Source organism: Aptenodytes patagonicus, chromosome 5, assembly GCF_965638725.1.
Source record: "Aptenodytes patagonicus chromosome 5, bAptPat1.pri.cur, whole genome shotgun sequence".
Taxonomy (NCBI): Eukaryota; Metazoa; Chordata; class Aves; order Sphenisciformes; family Spheniscidae; genus Aptenodytes; species Aptenodytes patagonicus.
The window spans coordinates 58,414,898-58,435,454 of NC_134953.1; the positions used below are offsets into that span (position 1 = coordinate 58,414,898).

General features: G+C 52.5%; 1 protein-coding gene across 3 annotated transcripts; it reads right to left on the reverse strand.

The window, feature by feature from the left end:
- Positions 1-584: 584 nt before the first annotated feature.
- On the reverse strand, positions 585-19,039 carry IL23R (interleukin 23 receptor). 3 transcript variants are annotated; one of them, XM_076339977.1, is made up of 15 exons: positions 18,960-19,039; positions 16,491-16,585; positions 15,416-15,709; positions 15,149-15,272; positions 14,044-14,216; positions 13,760-13,857; positions 12,661-12,739; positions 11,656-11,738; positions 11,149-11,365; positions 10,057-10,254; positions 9,276-9,359; positions 4,133-4,183; positions 3,163-3,259; positions 1,847-1,937; positions 585-1,385 (listed from the first exon to the last, which is right to left on the reverse strand). In XM_076339977.1, the coding sequence occupies exons 2-15, from the start codon at positions 16,546-16,548 to the stop codon at positions 765-767; spliced, it is 2,268 nt and encodes a 755-aa protein (XP_076196092.1). In that variant the 5' UTR covers positions 16,549-16,585; positions 18,960-19,039; the 3' UTR covers positions 585-764. The 3 variants fall into 3 exon arrangements, with proteins under 3 accessions (XP_076196092.1, XP_076196091.1, XP_076196090.1); XM_076339976.1 differs by having other exon boundaries at positions 13,712-13,857; XM_076339975.1 differs by having other exon boundaries at positions 12,661-12,820; positions 13,712-13,857.
- Between the last annotated feature and the right edge of the window lie 1,518 nt (positions 19,040-20,557).

Here is a 20,557-nt window from a genome sequence, read left to right on the forward strand (position 1 = left end):
TGTATTTCATTTTCTGGATGTCAGAAGATCCAAATTCCCTGTCACATGCCTAATAAATGCCATTTCACTGTGCCACATTGCGCTTTAGACAGCAAGGCTGAGGCGCTGACAAGCTGCTGTGAGATGATAAATCTCTTGCCCAAAGTGAGGAATCTGTCCAGTGACCAGTTTAGAGAGATTTTAAATCAGCCTGGCAGACGATGAAGGCTTGTTCTTACCTAATGTGGTTTTTTATTATTGAATGGAAAAGAAAACGAAATTGGGTTATTCTGTCATACAGAAAAGATTTCACGGCCCTGGTACCAATGTATGCTGTATGATATATAAATCCTCCTCGGTGTAGCATCTCTTCATTAGGAGTGATCCCAAGATATTTTACACACTTCTGTGAGGATGTCTAAGGGATCATTTTATCCATCTTAACTGCAATCATCTCCAGGGACAAAGTGCTCCAAACGTTTAACAAGAGAATGATTTTGAATAATAATTGAAGTGTATTGTATCCTGCAAAAATCACCTGCTCTGTATTTCAGTTCTTACGGGAATCTAAGTTTTATGGGGTTTATGCCTGTGACAATATGAGATAAGTTTAAAATTGTGATTTACTAGCCAAATCATTCCAGGCAGCCACAAGTATTTGTAGTCGATTAAGAGGGTGAATTTCAGGCTTGGAGTTTTGTTCCAGTTCTGGTGCTTGCAGTCTCAAAGGCTGATATGTGCCATGGTCATCACTTCAGGTTTTTTAATCACAACTACAAAGTTTCTCAAAATAATCTTCCGATGTTTTGCGGAAAGCAGGTCTTTATATCCACCGACTCCCCGTTCATGGCTCTCAGGCAGGAGACCAGCTCATCGGGGACCAGCGTTTGCTCTTGAACTTCGCTGGCCAGCATGTGTCCCCACTGGTTCTCCAGGAGGGAGCCGTGTCCCCCCTGGAATGAGCCGAATGCATGGCTTTGCCCACTCCGGCTGTTGTTTAAGATGAGGTTGATCTTCTCCAGCAGACAAACATGGTGCCCCCGTCCCTCCCCGTCCCACAGGTGGGAAACGGGACTTGTGTAGTCTCTGAAGAAGATGTTCACCTCTGGTTCTGGGAGGGGTGTAGGGGGCTGTGTTTGGTAAATATTGGCAGCTACATACCCCGGTGGGTTCCCATCGGACACCTGGGGTTTGTAGTCACTGATCTGCTCAGGGGTCATGATGCTGGCAGGCGCTGTGCTCCCCGGGCGCTCCCCGTCCTCGGGGACCTCTCTGCTGGGCTCCCTTCTGGTGGCCATGTTCTGGTACTCCTTGTGCACTGGCACCTCCTCAATTTCCATAACTGTGGGGTCACTGGTGTCCAAGAACGGCTCATGGAAACTGTTACTCATGAAATCACTCTTTTCCTGGAAAAAAATGATGAGTGTAGTAACAAACTAGCAAATATTATCAACAGGAGAGCTATCATTAGAGCATCCCAAGGAAGAAATGGGGCAATGACTTGCTGTCTTCATCTTGTCTTCCTTCCCACCTCTCTCATCCAATCCCCCCATGAAAGAGATGGCAGCGAGGTGGACGAGAGAAGATGGGGAGCAGCTGTGCCTGTCTCCATGCTTCTGCACACACTTCAAGGGCAGCTTGAGTCAACTGTGGCCACTGAATAAAGAGTATATGGAGGCAAGATTTAAAGACCTCAGCTAAGCTGGGCTCCCATGCACCTTGCAAATGCCTGGGGAATGATTTCTGATCAGTTCCTGATCTCTTAGAGCTTAATCCTCTTCCCATCCATGTTTCTCACAGCTCTGGAGCAAGCTTTAATCTAAGGGGAGACAAGTGAAGAAAAGCTGGGAGATAATGGTGCAATTACCTGGAGTGACTTTACGACGTTGCTGTTTTCCATGTGGGGAAAGTCTTCAAACAGCCATTTTGGCAAGAGCGACACAACGGTGGCATTAATTCTTTACCAAAAAGAGAAAATAAACCCCAAAATGTTAGTCCATTTTATTAGTCACTTGTTCAAGCTGGGTGAAATTGTCCCCTGGCAGGGGGGGACACACAAAGTGCATCCATCCTTCATGGATGGCTTGGAAGCCCCAGGTTTACTCTGTATGGGTGGGTTTCCCCATTTGAACTCTAGCTCTTCATCTTTCAACCTTATTCCTCTGGGTTTGATCCTGGAAGCTAAATTACTCTAGTTAAATCCCTTATGTAAAACTTGTCTGTATGTGAAAATGTTGCTAAACTGGGGGGTGGGGGGAGAACCAAGCTATGTGTGTGTACCAGAGGAGGCATGTGTGCCCTGAACTGATGAAATCAAATACACAGCAGTAATGAAAGTTGATTTTCCTACAGCCAAAGCTGCCACAGAAATTAGAATCATTCGCAAGAGATTTTAATTTCGCTGAGCTTTGCTGACATGCTGGTGCATTGCTCTGTTCCTGGGAAAATACACAGTCCCTGTTGTTGCTGAAATGCTCATGCTCCACAATTACATTGAGAGCAGAATAATTAGGCTGGGTTCAGGAACTGAAAGAGGCAGCCCCTTGACATCCGCAAGCCCCAGGTCTCCTCTCCCCTATTTCTTGGTTTGTCGGGCAGATCCAGACGGTAGCTCTGTGCCACAGAGCTACCCATTCCCATGGATTTGTGTCGGGGACAGCAGTGCCTGGACTCCTGGACATCCCTATTCCAGTTAAACGGCAAACTGGGACAGAAGGAGCGCTGGTTTGTGAGGGTGCCTAGTGAACAGCAGTCAGTGTTAAAAAACAGTATTAAGATTCTCCCCAATGAGTTTTTCCACTGTTGCACTCTCCAGTCTCTGCCTGTCCCTCGGGGTCCAGGCGCAAGGGGCTTCAGCATCCCTCCTCAGTCAAAACTGGGAGTAACAAGTCCTAGGATAAAACTTACCTACAGAGGCTATGTTTTTCCTCTCTTTTTCTACCCCTCATATCTGTGTAATAGTATATCACGTGTCCCTAAGTCTGGCCTTGACAGAGGAGTGATTCTTACTTTTTTTGTTGGTCTCTGCCTTACTGTAGAGTGCATAGAAGTCTTTTCATATATCAATACGATTAATGGGAGAAGTTGTCCTTAGTAAGAGCACGTTTCTGTAGTTAATTTTAAAATATTTCAGAAGAAAGGCAGGAGTTGGAAATAAGGAAAAAATTGTGAGGAAAGCAATACCTTTTTCTGGCTGATTTTTTAAACATCAGAATTACAAAAACAACTGATAATACGACCATGCTGACGCCCAGTCCCAGGAAAACTTCAATGTCATCGTCTGAAAAAGAATACAGAGGAAAAAGGTCAATCGGGTGGCCCTGCTCCAGCGCCCCATCTGCCACGGCGTTCGTTGATATAAAGGGCAGATCTTTGATAAAGCAGCCTTCAGCATTTCACTTGCCCTTTTGCTCCTCAATTAACAAAGCAAAGCCATAACAAAAGCAAAACCAAAACCACTGTCCCATCCACGTTGTCCTGTGATCAGAGCATCGCAGGTGCTGTGGCCCTGTCGCATCCCGATTACTGGGGTGGGGTGGGGGTGAGGCGGGGTGGGGGTAGGGTTCAGCCAAGTAATTCGAAGAAGTGTGGTCACTGTGTTTAACCATTTCCTATGCAGCCTTACCTTCCAGAAATGCTGAAGTGAATTCTTCAGCTTACATTGCTTTTGCATTTGGCTTAAGTACTGCAACAGATCATAACGTAACCTTTACCAGAAGATGTGCAAACCAGAAGCATAACAAAAGTTAGAAAAACGGATGGGAAATGTTTAAACGAGTCTTCGGCTCAAACTGCAAGGTCGAAACAGTCTATCGTTGTTATGCTATATGTTAACATTATCTTATATTTTCCTTGTTTTCTTATCTCCTACTGGTTGTAATGTACATTATATTGTAAGTCTCATAAGAAAGCAAAACTTAAGGTATGCATTATGCGGGTGCTATCGAGCCGTGAGAGCACTGCAGCCTTTCCTGCCATGCAGCCCATGTCCCCATCAAGTGAAAAGTTGCTGTTCTGGCCCTGACCTCTCCAAAGTGTAAGGGAGTTTTCGCTTCCCCATCACCAGATGCTGCAGGCTCTGCTTGGTCTAAAACTTCCACTTCTGGTCAAGGAGAAAGTCTGGCTTACCAAGTCTGAGCTACTATCTTCTTACCATGGGAGATCTCGCTGTAGGTGCTGCCCAGGAGCTGGTCCTCTGCAGGGACTTAAACAGAGAGAGGAAAAAAATGTCCATAACTTCATTTAGAGGACAGCAGGTGACATAGAAGCTATGGCTTATTTTTATTTTGTTAAAATCATTTAGAAAAATAAGTAATGGTATAATGAGAAAAATAAAGCCCCCTAAAGTAATTAGTAACTCCAGCTCTGGCTGGACTCTACACAATCTCCTATTTTTCAGAGATCCAATTAAATGAGATGTTGATGAACACATAACACCAATTACAAAACATCTTCCACGCACATCACTCCCCTCAGCACCTGAAACAAGAATTTAGTCTTCCTGAGGAATTGTACATAATTTTTCATGAGCACCTACAGATTATTTCCCAAAGTGTCTGAACTTTGTGAGACTGAATTTTCTGATAATATCTGTTTGTGTGACGGGCTGTGCGATGAGGGAAGATCTGCAGCTAAAAAGCCTGCCATGGCAAGAAGTGTATTTTTGCTAAAATAAGCAGCAAGCATTCTTCCCAGCCAAATTCAGCAATTGCCTTGGGATCTCTTCTCCTTAACAAATACGTGGTGCCATTGCTGCTGCAGAAAATGGGTAAGGTCCAGACCAAGGGCAATCCCACCCCTGGGCTGGGTGTTGGACTGAACCTGTAGCCTGGACCAGAACCACAGCTCTGCAGTCAGGACAAGCCACCCACCGCATCTCCCTGCAGTCACCTCCCTGCACAGGAACAGGGGCAATCACCCCCGGCCAGGTGTGAGCATCGTGGCCGGCTGGAGAGGGAAGGAATCACCATGCCCTGCAGTCAGACCTCAGCTGGAGTGATCTGCTGGGGTCGGGGCCACCCAGCAAGAAAAAGGGGCTCTGCTGGGACGCACATGGCGTGCACGCTTGCCCTTGGGAAAATGTGCCCCGCCGGAGCATCCTGGGCAGAGCATGCAGTGGGGAGGCGTGCCAGGGCGGCAAGCGAGCGCTGCTGCATGGACAAGGAAGGTCCCCTTTCACTGCAAGCAGGATGAGAGTTGTCATCTTGGACCGCAGCAGTTAAAGCACAGGTCACGAAAGAGGACAACTGCTCTAGCAGCAAGGCTGAGGAGCACCGAGGTAGGTTGCCTTTTCCTGGAAATGCAAGAGCAGTTTCCGCAAACTTCTGTCAGGAATGGAAGCAATACGGCTGATCTTCCCTCAGGATTGGCTAATCGTCCTTTCCAGCCCTGCTCCCTGTGATTTTGCTGTCTTTCAATGGCCGTGAGCATTGCTGATGATGTGGTTGTGGGTCCATGTTGTGTTTGAAGGAAGTGAAATGCCCCCAAAGTGGCTGGCAACACAAAAGCCCCCTTTTGCAGAGTCACCCGTGCAAGCACAGCTCACACTGGCAGCAGGATTTTCCCAAGACAGCAAATTGCCAATACTGGGAAATTTGGGAAGGGCAGACTCGCAAGTGCATCTTTAGAAGTACAAGGATGCAGGTGCTTTATGAAACCCCTCATTTGCATGTCTGAAAACTCCTCCGTACCCTTCAGTTGGCTGACCGCTTTAGGAAAAATCCTGCTGCTCCCCATGTTTGCCTCTCTGTCCCCGAGAGCCGGCTGTCTCAGCAGGGCAGGGACGAGAAGCCACTTCCTCTGCAGAGTGGGGCCATCACCTGGCTCAAGCCAAACGTCTGCTCAGGGCAGCAGAGGGCTGAATGCATTTAAGCAGAGGATCAGCATTAATAAGAATAGCAGCTAGCATCCTCATCTACAATCACAGAGCTTCAACTGGCCAAGACAATTAAAGATATCCAGCATAATATATCCTATATATAAAAAATACATATAATAGTATCCTAAACAACATGGGCCACCTGATTTCCACCAGTGATTTCTGCAACAGAGTTAGTAACCCATCAGCTGAGACTGGTTCAGATGAAAATGAGTGAAAACCTTTTGGAATTCACAGCCTTTAATGAATGAAACAGCAGCGGTCAAAGGATGGAGCTTATCCAAGCCTGGTGGAGCAAGCCCTGTTCCACTTCTGTTTGGTACTTGCTTTGCAAGGACCAATGCAAACCCAAGGCCAAATTCAATTTCTTCCTCTCCAAAGGGCAAAAAAATCCCAGAAAAGGTACTGCCTGATTTTGTGCATTTGAAGCATATGCGTCTCCTAGCAGAGCTCCTGGAGTTCAAGTATTTCAGTTCCCTAAGTAGAGTGTGTTTGCAGTATAAGCCCACTCAGCTGGAGCGCGCTGCAAACGCTGCAAAGTATCTCTCGAATATATGGGATTGTGGAAGAAAAGTGATGGAGTACATTATTCTGCAGCCTGGGAATTCAGCATTTTTGGGAGGCAGGTGTCACTGGCACACTGAACTTGTATAAATTAAAAAAAATTAATATGATTACAGTAATGCCTTACTGACGATGGACGGGCTCAATCTCAGTAAGGAAGATGAAGAACAAGGTTCAACCTGTGGGGTCAAGCTGGAGGACGTTACCGTAGGTGTCAGCTGTGGGTTGTGCTGGTGCTTTGGAAGCAAACCTTGTCACAGATATGAGCTTCACTGCTGCCTCATGTTGGTACGTCCCCACACGAACCGTCAAGCTTTGTTAAAGGAGTCTATGCAACCACTAAGGATGAAGTCTCTATCTTTAAGCATTTAACACATTTCTAAGCTGTTTGCTAGTGCAAAGGTTAGAGCATCCTCCTTTTGACATCCAACTCTTCCCCCTTCCGCGCAGACGGAGACCTGCTGCCGAGGTTTAAGCCCACTTGAGGATCAGGACCCTGGAAATTTGTGGTGAATGGAGTTAAATCCAGTTGGCGGCCGGTCACGAGCGGTGTTCCCCAGGGCTCAGTTTTGGGGCCGGTCTTGTCCAGTATCTTTATCAATGATCTGGATGAGGGGATCGAGTGCACCCTCAGTAAGTTTGCAGATGACACCAAGTTGGGCGGGAGTGTTGATCTGCTCGAGGGTAGGAAGGCTCTGCAGAGGGACCTGGGCAGGCTGGATCGATGGGTCCAGACCAATTGTATGAGGTTCAACAAGGCCAGGTGCCGGGTCCTGCACTTCGGCCACAACAACCCCATGCAGCACTACAGGCTTGGGGAAGAGTGGCTGGAAAGCTGTCCAGCAGAGAAGGACCTGGGGGTGTTGGTCGACAGCCGGCTGAACATGAGCCGGCAGTGTGCCCAGGCGGCCAAGGCGGCCAATGGCATCCTGGCCTGTATCAGAAATAGTGTGGCCAGCAGGAGTAGGGAAGTGATCGTCCCCCTGTACTCGGCACTGGTAAGGCCGCACCTCGAATACTGTGTTCAGTTTTGGGCCCCTCACTACAAGACAGACACTGAGGTGCTGGAGTGTGTCCAGAGAAGGGCAACGAGGCTGGTGAAGGGTCTAGAGCACAAGTCTTATGAGGAGCAGCTGAGGGAACTGGGACTGTTTAGCCTGGAGAAAAGGAGGCTGAGGGGAGACCTCATCGCTCTCTACAACTACCTGAAAGGAGGTTGTAGCGAGGTGGGTGTCGGTCTCTTCTCCCAAGTAACTAGCGATAGGACGAGAGGAAACGGCCTCAAGTTGCGCCAGGGGAGGTTTAGATTGGACATGAGGAAAAATTTCTTTACTGAAAGAGTGGTGAAACATTGGAACAGGCTGCCCAGGGAAGTGGTTGAGTCCCCATCCCTGGAGGTATTTAAAAGACGAGTAGATGAGGCACTTAGGGACATGGTTTAGTGGGCATGGTGGTGTTGGGTTGATGGTTGGACTCGATGATCTTAGAGGTCTTTTCCAACCTCAATGATTCTATGATTCTATGATTCTATGAAATTCATGTCGCCAGAGCTGGAGGTGCCCAAACCACGACCTGACCAGAGCCGAAGGCTCTCAGTGTGTCTGTGAGGATAACAGCTAATAGCCAGGGCTAACAGCCATGAACAGCCTGGGATGAACCAGTCAGGAATATTTGTTTCCATTTCTTGGGAAAAAACGGAATAACTGCCCTTCTCAAAGCCATGAGAGGTGCCATCCAAAAACACAGAGCTGATTTGTCATAGGGAAAGTGTCTCAGCAGCTTCAAATAATGCATCTAAAATTGCATCACAGCATGGGACGGTGAACTGATGACATCCTCAGGTGTTACTGTTGCCTGCAGCTCCAGTCGGCTCTGTCAGGGCACCGAGGGCACTAACAGGTTTTAATGGCCCTGACCAGCCTCACCTGGGACCTCCACCCACACCCCCTGCCCAGGGGGCTATTTAAGCTCAGCCCTGGGCTATGAGCTATGTGGGAGGAGTTTTGGGTGTCTCAGCTCTGGTCCACAGACTGACTTCATGACTTGACCTCAGTCCTCCCTTGTCTCTATGGACCTGCCTAGCCACCGCTGGGCACTGTGTGCAGCATCCATAAATACAGAGGTTTTGTCTGTGGCACAGCTATGGTGGCACTGGGAGGTGTCCTCAGTGCTCAGATGTTGGGCTGTGTGTGGCTTATCCTGGCTCATCTCACTGAGGGCCAGCAGTAGGATGGAACAGCTCAGGGAGCTCGATATGCCTAGTGCTTGAGGACAACCAAAGCCAACGTGCGCAGTGCTGGAGATGATGCACAGACAGTCCTTACTTTCCTTTGTAAATTGGCCCATGCTCTTATCTAAAACAGTTTCCAGAACTGAAGCCTGCCTGCTTCTCACTCCAGGTAAGAAAGGTCAGGCTGCAACTTGGCCAGTTGGTCCCTGTAAAAGTTGTTTTCTGTGTTTTGGGTTTTCTATGACATTTTATTGTCAAATGTGCAAAGCAGCAACCTCAGTTTTCTACCACAAAAAAGGGAGAATGACTCCATTGGTGTATCTTGTGGAGTAAGATGTGGTTCTCGTGCATTAGAGATTTGTGAACAGGAGCAAAGATCAGCTAGAGAAGGCTTTCATACAGATACATTGATTAAAAATCTCTATTTTTCATGTCCTGCAGCCAAGAGGTTTCCATCTAGAGCCCTGCTTTTCTCTAGTCAATGGGAGGGTTTTACATCTCGTTTCTAAAACTAAGTAATTCTACAAAACTGGTGGATTGTGGGAACATCAAGAATGAAACAGCAAGCTGAGCTCTGCAGCTCCATTGCAGCAAGCAGCAACTTTTCCACCCAACTGGGCTTACCTTGGCTGGAGCTTCGTTTGCTGACTCCGTTGGGGTAGACTGCGTACACTGACACATCGATGCCACCTCCTGCTGCTGCCTCCACTAGAAGGAAGCAAGATTTGCCTTTAAAATGTATTGTAAGCTGCCATGAAAGCTCTAGGCTTGCTCAAGGGCTTGTTACTGAGTGGTGAAAGTAGATGGAGGTGTGGGGGGGTTCCCAGCTCTGAGCCCGCTGCACGCCTTCCCTCCCCTGGGGAAAGCCACTGCACGAGCTGTTCCCAAAAACACATGTTGAAGAGCAAAAGCCTCATCAAGTAACTGGCTAGGAAGTACCCAAAACCCAATAAACACCAGAATTAATGTGGGAAGCAGGCATGGAGTGGGACAGGTCCTGAGATGTTCATGCTGCTGGGCTCAAGCTGCGTCGGTAAGGACCCACAGGCTTGTCTGTCTGGGCACAGGGGGGAGGAGAGGTGCTAAGGCAACAGTCTTGGTGCATCAAGTGTTGTGCCTTCTCTCTCTGCATCCTTTAAATACACACGTGCATCTCCTGTGCTTGGGCAGGCCTCCATGGGTCTAGCGTGGCTTCCCTGCCTGCCAGCTCACTTGTCGCTTCATTCTCTTTCCCTGTCCCTTCTTTCCCTGTGACCTTCACCTGGGGGACCAAATCCCACTGACTGCCTTCATGTCTCCTATTACTTCATTCCTTCTTGCTCCCTAAGGGTTCTCCATGGTCCCACTCTCCAAAAACAAGTGCAAAACTGCACCAAATAGCAAAAGGACTCCTGGAATATCTTACCTTGGATGTACGTGTGTGTTTCATGGTATGGGACTTTCTTCCAAAAATACTGCTCCTCCTGGCTATAGTGGGTGGTGGAAACCCATTCCACTATGAACCAGAGCGGGGACCTCCTGCTGCGGTGGGGGGGCTGCCAGGCCACTGAGACCCTGCTCTGGTTCTCGGGCTTGACCTCTATGGCCACCGGTGCCGGGAACTCTGTGGAAAGAGATGGTAAGGGGGCTGTCACCCCAACCTCATCTTCGAAGAGCAGGAGACTTGGAAGGGTCAGTTAAGCCCAGGCAAAATGTAGCTTTCCTGAAAGTGTTTAAGGACTGAAGAGGCAACAAGAAATTCTAGAATGTGGTGTTTTTATATACATAAAATAAATATATTTATATTTCTATATATTAAAAAATATAACTATTTTTATATATATATCTCTATACTTACACACACGTATTGCAAAAGCACATCTTCAGCTTTGTCATGTCTTGTCTGAAATGCTTTACCTGTCATTTCTTACAAGAAAGGCACATGATTCTGATAAGTATGAGAGATTAGAGAATTTTTTCCACCTTATTTCTCTTTAGTTTCTTTTTAGTCATATATTTGTCCTCAATTTGAATGGGACTTTCCCCTCCCGTTGCTCGTTAGAAGAGACATTTTTCAAAAATAGGAAAGTGTGGTTGTGGGGAAAACCTCAACCTGTGGCGCGGGGAACCTAAGGTGGCCCAGAAAGGACTTTCCCTCCCTTTCTCTTCACCCTGGGTCACAGCTGGGACTGTCTCCCTGGCAGAGGCAGCAGGAGCTATTTTTGGGAGCAAAGAGCAGAGGAGCACCCCTGTGCCAAGCCAACCAGGCAGGACAAACTTATTTTTAAACTTGTTGCTGCAGCCTTCAAAGTCCAAGGGCTGTGATATGTGGCTGCAGAGCATCTCCATCTCCGGGGGATGCTGGCCTTGTCTGGAGGATGTTGTGTTCCCTCAGTGGAGTGGGCAGGGCTCCGCCAGAGCTTTTTCCTTGCTTTAGCACAAGCTAGCATTTTTCTCCTGCAATCCTGATAAAATCCAATCTCTGTTAAGGCTGCAGTTGGTGTGTGCGAGATCCTACCTTCCTGGCTGCTGGTGCCCTGGCTGAGGGTGATGCTGGCAGGGCTGGAAGACCCCCTGGAGTTGTGAGCGGTGACGTGGAGGGTGCGGGCTCCGGGGGGCACCAGGACGCTGCACACCGTGCTGGAGGTGTTGCAGAGGAGGAGAACTCCCCCGGGGCTCTCGGTGGCCACGGTGTAGCCCAGGATCCTCCCGCGGGCATCCCGGGGCGGCAGGGGCTGCGAACGGCGAGACAGACAGCCCCATGGGGATGGGTGCAGGGTCTGACACTAAGCAGCCCCAGTGCAGGACAGATGTCCCCTTGGCTGGGTGTCACGCGGACGGACTTTGCAAGGATGGAGAGATTTTTGCCCCAAGGACACGTTGAGGTCTCATCTTCCCCACATCGCTTCGGTCAAAAGGCTCTTTAGGAAGGGCATCGCTTTCCACTGCCTCTTGGCAGGTGCTGTCCTCGGGGAGGAGCAGAGCACGCGAAAATTTCACAGGAGCTGCCAAAAAAAGACCTTACCTTGATCAAGACCGTCACCTCGTGGCTGCCGTTCGGGAACACGGGGCCCAGGCGCCGCCAGACATCGGGCGCCACGGCGGGGGCTGCAGGAGGAAGCGCGGGACATGGCATGAGCTCCCAAAGGGGAACCAACCGGGGCTTGCACCCATGCACGTGGCTCCCACCCATGCACAGCCTTTGCAGAAAGCCCCGCTTGGCTGGTGGCTCCGTGCGGGGCAGTGGGCTGGTCCCCACGTAGCCAGCGGCAGCGCCGAAGCCTGGCGGCAGGCTCACTGCTGCATGGCTCTGCCGCCGCAGAGAGGAAATGGCCCAGACTGCAAACAACAGTGAGTGCTGCTTTTTAGGACAAGCGCGTCCCCGGCTTCCTTGCCGTGACCAGAACGTAAGCGAGAGCATTGCTCCTCAGGCGTCTCAGCCCACTGCTGGCCGAGATAACTGGGCTGGCTGTGCCTAAGCTCATCCCAGTGTTAGTAACTGGGATGCAAAGGGGGAAAGCTGACCTGAGACGACAGCTATTTGTGGCTGGTGGGGAGCAAGCAAGCCAGCTACCAAAGACGGATAAGCACGTCCCATCCCTATTTCTGTTTGGAAAACCATGTATCTGCAAAGCCCCCCCTGGTTTCTCTCCAGCTCTCACCGTGCTGCAGCAGCCTCAGGAGTCTGCCAAAATAGCCATCACCTGCAATGTGCCACGGGGCTGGGAGCGCTTGGAAGGCACGACAGGAGCTGCCAGCTCATGACAGTGCTCAGCCCTCGGCTGCGGTGTGGGGACAGCAGCGGTGCCTCCCGGACCACAGCATCATACCTGATGTCTGCCAAGAGTGGTCTCTGGCAGCACGGGGACATGCAGGACACATGCCATGTGCACGCCACGCACACGCATGTTGCTGGCTAATTTGAGCTGCCCAGCAGTCGGAGCTTGGGCCAGGTCTCCACAGAGCATCTCAAGGAGCCAATGGGCTGCTTGGGAAAACAGCGTGAGAGCAGTGCTGAGGCTGAGCTTACCTGCCTCCGGGGTGGTGTAGAGAAAGGGGGTGCTCCAGGTGCTCCAGGGGCTGTCGACGGGGCTGAGCCGGCACCTGACCTGAAACACGTACTGGGTGTTACTCTGCAGGTCGTGCCGCAAGCGGGGCCCGTGCTGCGCCGCACCATCCCACGCCTCCACCTGCAAGGGAAGCAGGGTGCTGGGGGGAGCGGGACCCAGCCGACCCCCCGCCGCCGCCAGCCCCCCATGCAGAGTGGGAGCATGCCGCAGTCGTTGCCTTCCTCGTCTGCACAGATGGGGACGGTCGCAGTCCTCCCTGAGCGCACAGGGCTGGCTAACCCCCGGGGCACATCCTGTACCAGGGGACTGCCTGCCAAGGAGGTCCCCATCGCCCCTCCCATGGTGCTCCAGCATGTGTTTTTGAGACTGATGCTGTTGCGAGATGCAGTGCACACACAGTCCCCCTCTGCTAATGCACCAGGCAAGCTAGGGGGTTGCAGTGAGAGACCCCGGCCTGCTGCCGCACTGGGCTTCTGGCACCATGGCAATTTTGGGGGCTCCGGTGGGCGCTGGGATCCAGCCTCAGCCCCTGCCAGTGCCTGGGGAGGTTTCCGAAAGGGACCCGGGAGGAGCTGCCCCAGGGGTAGCTGTGTCTGCGAGTGTGCGGGGGCGACTGATGAAGCGTGCGTGTGCTGAGCATCCCTAGAGGCTGTTTTGCCTTGTCCTTGCAGAGCTAGATAACATTTGGAAATATTTTGAATTTTGTCCTTTTGCTTAAAAAGCAGAGATAACCCTGCCCGAAAGTCTGTCTGCCCTCTCAGAGGGCATCAGCTGTCCTACCCCACCAAAAGTGGGAGGCTGCCCATAGCTGGGTGTGTGTGCCCTCCACTGGTGCCGAAGCAAAGGGGTGGGTTTTGAATGACCCCAAATGCTCCCATTGCCCGTGGGTGCTTAGGGGTCTCTAGCAGGACCAGGACTGGCACATCTCCTAACAGGGGGCAGCTCGCACAGGGCCCCCCCTCCCACGGGTCTTCATGGGGGGAGGTTTTGAGGGGTTCCAGGCCATCTCACATGCCATGCCGGGGCACCCGTGGCTTTGTGTCGCTCCTCACAGCGCACATTCTCCAGCAGTGTCTGCCTCCTCCAGTGGATGGTGGTGGTGGGAGGCGATGTCTCCGTTGTCTCAGCACCAGCAACTAGGGGCAGAGCGGGCACCACTGTGGGGAGAGCCGGGAAAGCATGGGTCGGGGGGCTGGCACGCCACGGGGGGGCTGCCCTCGCACACGTCAGCCACACCGCTCGTGCATGTCCCTAAAGCGACATCTTGGGGTGGTGCGTATGGCATTGCACGGCCCCAGCACATGGTGCAGCTCGTGGATGGACAGATAGACAGACAGGCGTACCGAGCTCCTGCAGGTCGAGGCGCCGTGGGGCTGAGCGAGCAACGCCCAGTGCATTGCTGGCCTGCACCCACGCCAAGTAGTGGCTCCCGCTGTGCAGCGCGCTCAGTGGCACCGGCAAGCCCGCAGGGAAGACATCCTCCTCCTCAGCATCCTCCACTGCCACCGTCCCCATGCTGGGAAGCAGAAGGCAGCCCCGGTCAGAGCCCATCCCGGCATCACGCACCCGCTGGAAAGGTGACCCCGGCTCTCAAGAGGTCACGGCTCGCAACTGGGGCACAATCATCTCCAAAACTGGAGTTTGTCACCCTAAAGCAAACTGGAAAGTAATTGCCTTTGGTTCTTGACATTTCTGTACGGCATTTGCATTTTCACTGTAGGAAGGGAACTTGCTCAGTTCTTTGTGGCTGCATGGTTCAAAGTTTGAACCCTAGCAAATTTAGGCAGGCGGTTAATCACTTTTTTTCACAAAGCCTTCGTATGATGGGATTTGATGTGTTTACTTTAATAATTGAGTCAGACTAACTTTGAAAGCCTGCCAGTCTTGTGTCACAGGGGCTTCGGTCTCAGATGTGGCAGAAAGCATCCCAGGCTGGGTAGGAAGGGCTGTGGCACGCTGCACAGCAGCCAGCATGCCTGCTTCAGGTTGAAGCTTTTGTACCCTGCTAGAGTTTCAGTTTCGGGGTATGGGCAGCATTAGGTGCACACCACTGGCTGCACCCTCTGCACACCCTTTAGCTTAGAGAGAGTCAATGCATCTGCAAAAAATGCATGGCTGTAATGCGTTGCAACATGATGCAATGTTTGCTGGGCCACTAATAGCACTGAGCGCATAAGGTCCATCCTGCAGAATTAAATCTGCAGTTTAACGTGCAGTTTGCAAGCAGGAGACCAGGAAGACATGAGCTTTAGAAAGCGTAACTAGGCCACGGCACCCGCTCCCAGCCACCAGCAGCAGAGCAGCCCTGGTGTCACCTGGGTTTGTGGCCACCGTGCCCCAACCGCACGCCCTGCACTGGCTCTGCCAGTTACCACGCTCCCTCCCAGCCCCATCCAGCTCGTCGCATTGCCTGCCCCGCAGCCCCCCATCCCGTGGGGCCTTCCTTACCTGCGCAGGTGGAGGGTGTAATGGGTGCTCAGGTGGGTCGGCCGCCCCGCGTCCCACGTGCACACCAGGCACCCTGAGTGCTCGCGGATGGTGCAGGTCAGGTTTTTGGGGGGGTCCGGAGGGTCTGCGGAGGCAAGGTCAGGCAGAATGCATGGGCACCCCCCCAGCAGTGCAAAGCCCAGGCTGCTGCAACTCCCCCCCCCCGACATCCTTGGTGCTGGCAGCTTAAAAATCATCGAAACCCCATAGCTGTGGGGGGGTACTCACAGCCGGCCAGGATGTGGGTGCCACACACCAGCTGGCGCTGTTCGCTGTTGGGGCACTGGGCTAAGCAGGTGACGGTCCCAAAAGGCATCCAGAAATCGCGCAGCTGGAGCTGGACGGCGCTGCTGTTGAGGGGGCGCAGGGGACCCTCAGTGAGGCTGTAGTTGAGGAGGATGAGGAACTTGGCCCAGGAGCAGCCGAGGGTGGAGAGGCAGTTGATGGAGATGTTGGAGCCCATCCGCACCACCGGCGCGGGCTCGATCCAGACGTGCCCTGAGCATCTGATGTTTGCAACACCTGTGCCAACACCCACCGAGTCAGGGCGGCTCTGGGTGGATGTCCCATGGGAGGAGATGATGCCTGTGGGCTGCACTGCTCCTCACAGGCAGCTGCTTTGCTGGGATGCAGGCAGCAGCATGGCAGGACCCTGTGGTGGGGGGCTGCTGGTGCTCCCCCTGGCCCCCTCGCTCCCCCTGGGACAGGGATAAACCAGACTGCCTTCAGCAGCGACCCGGCACCCAGTGACTCATCCCCTCAGATCGGAAACAGCTAGTTTCACCAATTTTGGGTTTTGCTCTAATGGTTAAATGACTGCAGGGAAATAACCCATAGTCTTGAGAGCTCTGATCCCCTGAGATTAGGGCTGCAGCCCCCGTGCAGAGGTGTGCCGCCCTTTGCTATCAGATGAGAGCTCTGCACCAGCCCCGGCAAACCTGGCTCACAGCCGGTATCAGGCTCGATCTGGCCTTCCTGGAAAGGGCGCAGCTGCGCTCTGGCTTTGTGTGTGCGGAGGCAGGATCACACTGCTTGTCACAGCCGCTGAAATGCCAGCATGCTTCAATGCAGCTGGATATGGCCCCGGTCCAAGGATGCAAACAGGGAGGAGAGGGTGCCGCGGGGCATGGGAGCCCCCTGCAACGCTAATGAAGTGATCCCCGCAAAATCCATAGCTGTAGCCCCATAATTTTCCTACTTCCACTCCGAGTCTCTGGCAGGGCCAGGGCATTTGCTCCTGTGGTTAGCGAGGGTGATGCTGTGGTGGCCGTGCCACGCCATGCCGAGCCGTGCTGCCACTTACCTCCGCACAGGCAGCAGAGCAGGATGTGGAGCGCCAAAGCCTCGCCGGACCCCACCATGGCCTGGGCTGCAGCTGCTGCGCGCGAGTGGCATAGTCTGGGGGGAGGAAAGGTGTGAGTTGTCCCACCAGCCTCACTGCTGCCCGACACAGCCAGGTCTGCCCTCACTGCGGGATGCTCAAGGACCACCCTGGAGGTAGCAATGGAGATGCATGGTGAGGGTTTTGCTGGGGATTTGGGGTCAGGTCAGGTCGTGCCAGCAGTGGGAACACAGGGGGACAAGCCCGCAAGCACACAGGACTGAGCATTTTGGGTAACAGGCACCCCATTGGCAGAGCCCAGTGTCCAGCCCCAGTGAGCAGCCCCAAGGCCACTTTCCCCGAGCTTCTACCTCCAGTGACATTTCTCTTAGTTTTCATATCTGTGAAATTTCTCCAGTCCTTTCCTTATACTTATATGGACGCATATGTTCATGCAGTTTTAGGTAACCCACAGGCTGGACAGCCTCACCTCCACCCGTGGGCAGGTGATGGAGCAAACCCTCCTGGAAACCAGCTTCCAGCACACGCAGGAGGACCAGGAGGCGATGTGAGCAGGCAGCGTGGATTTACAAAAGAGAAATCATGCCTGAGCAGCCTGAGAGCCTTCCTCGAAGAGGACTGGCATGGTGGGTGAGGGGAGCACAAGCAACGCTGCTTGTCTTCATCCTGCACCTCTGCTCAGTCCTGGGGAGACACATCTGGAGCGCTGGGTCCAGGGCTGGGCTCCGCAGGACAGGAGAGACACGGATGGACTGGAGTGAGTCCAGCAAAGGCCACAAAGACACCTGAGGGTCTGGAGCACCTGAGATGTGAGGAAGGGCTGGGAGATCTGGGTCTGTTCAGCCTGGAGAGGAGAGGGCTCAGGGGGGTCTGATGTCTGATGGGGGGGGTAGAGATGAGGGAGCCAGACTCCTCTCAGTGCTGGCCAGGGACAGGACATGAGGCAATGGGCTCCCATTGGAAACCAGGAAATTCTAGTTAAACATAAGAAAAAGGACTTTAAGGGTGACCACACGTGGGGCCGGCTGCCCTGAGGGGTTGCCCTGCAGTCTCCATCCCTGCAGATGCTCAGACCTGACCAGACATGGTTTCGTGGGACAGAAACTTCCCCTGTTTCCGTAACATCTTTCCCACCCTCTTGCTGTGGTGGGTCCTGCCCGAGCTGAGCAATGGCTCTTCCTGGCAACGCTCCCCCCCGAGACAGTCTTAAAATCCCAGGCAAGGGCTTCCCCCTCTCTCCAAGGAGCCACACTTGTGTCCATATCCCACAGCCTTGCCTGAATTTTTCCCTGCTCACTTTGCCTTCCTCCCCACCCTCTTTGGATTCACCCACCCCAGGCCAACCCCCGCTCCAGAGGGGAAGCCCAGCCTCGCCAGCCCCGCGAGGCTCGGGGTATGGGGTACAGGGCTGGGACAGATTTGCAGCAGCCAAGGCACAGACTGGCGGAGCGCAAGGAAATGCAGCTCCTGGGGGGGGATTGCTCTTTTCCAAGAGAGACATCCACCTGGGAGCAGCTTGCACGGCACACCCGAGCCCCCCTGAAGGCTGGGGTGATGCTGCGGTGGGCTCAGGGCTGGGTGCTGGGCAGATCATTACCATAGCCTCACACCCCGTTCACATGCATGGTGCTGAAAACTGAGCAAAGCCCCACACCTCCATAGTTTTCTTTTTAAGCCAGCCATAATTAAAATAACCCTATACAAAATCTGACGTTAGAAATGGCAAGTTTTCCCTTGAGGGACACGCTGAACCAGAGTCCACTGTAAAAGCTTCAAAATGACGTTGTTCAACCCAAACCAGGGTACTAGCTACAGCTAATGCTTTTGTATTTCTCCTGCTGTGTGCACTGACCTCGTTTGTTTTAAGGGCTTTTCAAGTATTCATAATGAGTGAGTCAAATTTCAAGTGCCTTCCTATTACCTGACCCACTAAGAGAACTTGAAGGCCTCCCAGTTGCCTGCAAACCTTCTGCAAGTTAGAACAAATGGAAAAAAAAAACCCTCATGGTCTATGAAAAGAGCTGAAAATACAATAAAACTGCCTGGCTGCCAGCTCTAAGACAAAATCACAGGCTCTGCCTCCTCTGGGGATCACTCACATTCACATTTTTATTCCAATTTACAAGCATTTGCAAACTCCAAAGCCAGAATGAACAAGACCGTTCCCCTTGTCGAGAGATACTGTTCTTTGATCTCATCTCTATTAAAAAGTGTCCTTGTACATTAGTGCTAAAGAAATGCGAAGCAAATGAAGAAGGAAAAAGCCGTCCCAGTTGTGCAAGCCCAAACCATGCGAAATCTTTACCAGCAACGTGTGTCAGAATTGGCTAACGCACATAAGCAGCAGCCGAGAAACACGAGCTGGGATTTTTTGGCTTTAAATCCCGGTGGTAGCGGGCTGGAAGCTGGGCAGAGTCGGAGGGTCCTTACCTTGCCAGTCCTCAGGACATGTGCTGCCAGGCCCCTCTGCCTGCTGCTGTGACCGAGGCTGCTGAGCGCAGCGAGAAGTATCAGCAACTGTCAGCAAGCCTGACCTAGATAGCTGTGACGAGAAAAACTGAGAGTTTCCAGTCTGAGTCAGTCCATGGGAAAACCCAGCATCCCTTAAAGGAACAGCCTCGGGGGGGGGTTGTCTTTTCAGTCTTTAAGTTGTTATAGAATTTGGAGTCACCCTGGCAAATTCAAGTCCATCCCAAATGGATTTTTATGTTTGCGTGGCTTTGCGCAAGGCAACAGGAACCCAGTGGAGGGGTCCTGGGGAGCCAGGCTGAGCTCTGTCAGCAAAAGAACATCTTTCTACTAACCCCAGAAGCCTACAATGAAAAACTCCTTAAGGACTGAGGTTGTTTTCACTGGCACCAAGTGTCACCCCCTCTACTTGTGCCAATCCCCAGCTGATCCAAGGATGCTATGAGCTGAGGACCCCCGGGGCGGGGGGCAGAAGGGGCCAAGGCTCCAGGGCTCTCCATCCTGCTGGCTCCCACAGCAGCTCCCAAACCCACCCCCGCTGCAGAGCCCGTGGCTTCCTTTTTCATGTCGGTTGAAGAGTTAACCTCAATAACAGTGTTAACCTCATTAGACGCTGCAACCACAGGAAATACCGCACCGCTCGCCCGCCTCTGCCCTCCCAAGAAAACGTTAAGGAACATAATTTCCAACCCCCCCGGGGCAAAGCAGACCCTCCCTCTGCCAGCAAGCCCCCACTGCTCTGGGTTTTGACTGATCCATGGGGGTTTTTTGTTAAAGCAAAGGGTGGGTGAAAGCAAGAGCATCAGCCTGGGGGGGAAGCCTTGCTGTGTGCTGAGACTGTAACGTGTAGTTATAGTAACATATATAATGCATCTATATGTATAGTTATACACACACCAAGCAAGATCGGGAGGGTTTTGGTGAGAATTTTAGTTTCAGCGCATTACGGGTGTCTTTAATGCATTAGGTAACGAAAATATTTGTATTAAGCCATCGAAAACCATTTCTAGGAGGCAGAGGGGGATCTTGCCTTGCGGGTGGGCTTTGCTGTAGCTCAGGGGTCCTGGCGTGGAGGGCAGCAAGCCGAGGAGGGTCCCAGGGGAATCCCAGCCCCCTCTGCAGGGCTGCTGGGGCCGGGGAGTCGTCTGCCTGCGGTGACATAGCTGGGCTGAGCAAGAAATGCTGGGTGGGACCCGCTGCAGGGCACACATCTGGGGCTGGGGCTGCACATCTGGGGCTGGGCAGCACTGAGGGGGTGCACATCTGGGGCTGGGGCAGCACCATGGGCCTTCACATTTGGGATGGGGCAGCATTGCAAGTGTGCACATCTGGAGCAAGGCCCTCGCATCTGGATCTGGGGTGGCACTGTGGGTGTGCACATCTGGAGCTGGGACAGCATCAAGGGCAAGCACATCTGGACCCAGGCAGCACATCTGGAGTGAGGGCAGCAACGCAGGTGTGCCCATCTGGAGCCAGGGCAGCACATGTGGAGCTGGCACAGCCCATCTGGAGCCGGCACAGCCCATCTGGGGCCAGCACAGTGCATCTGGGTGTGGTGC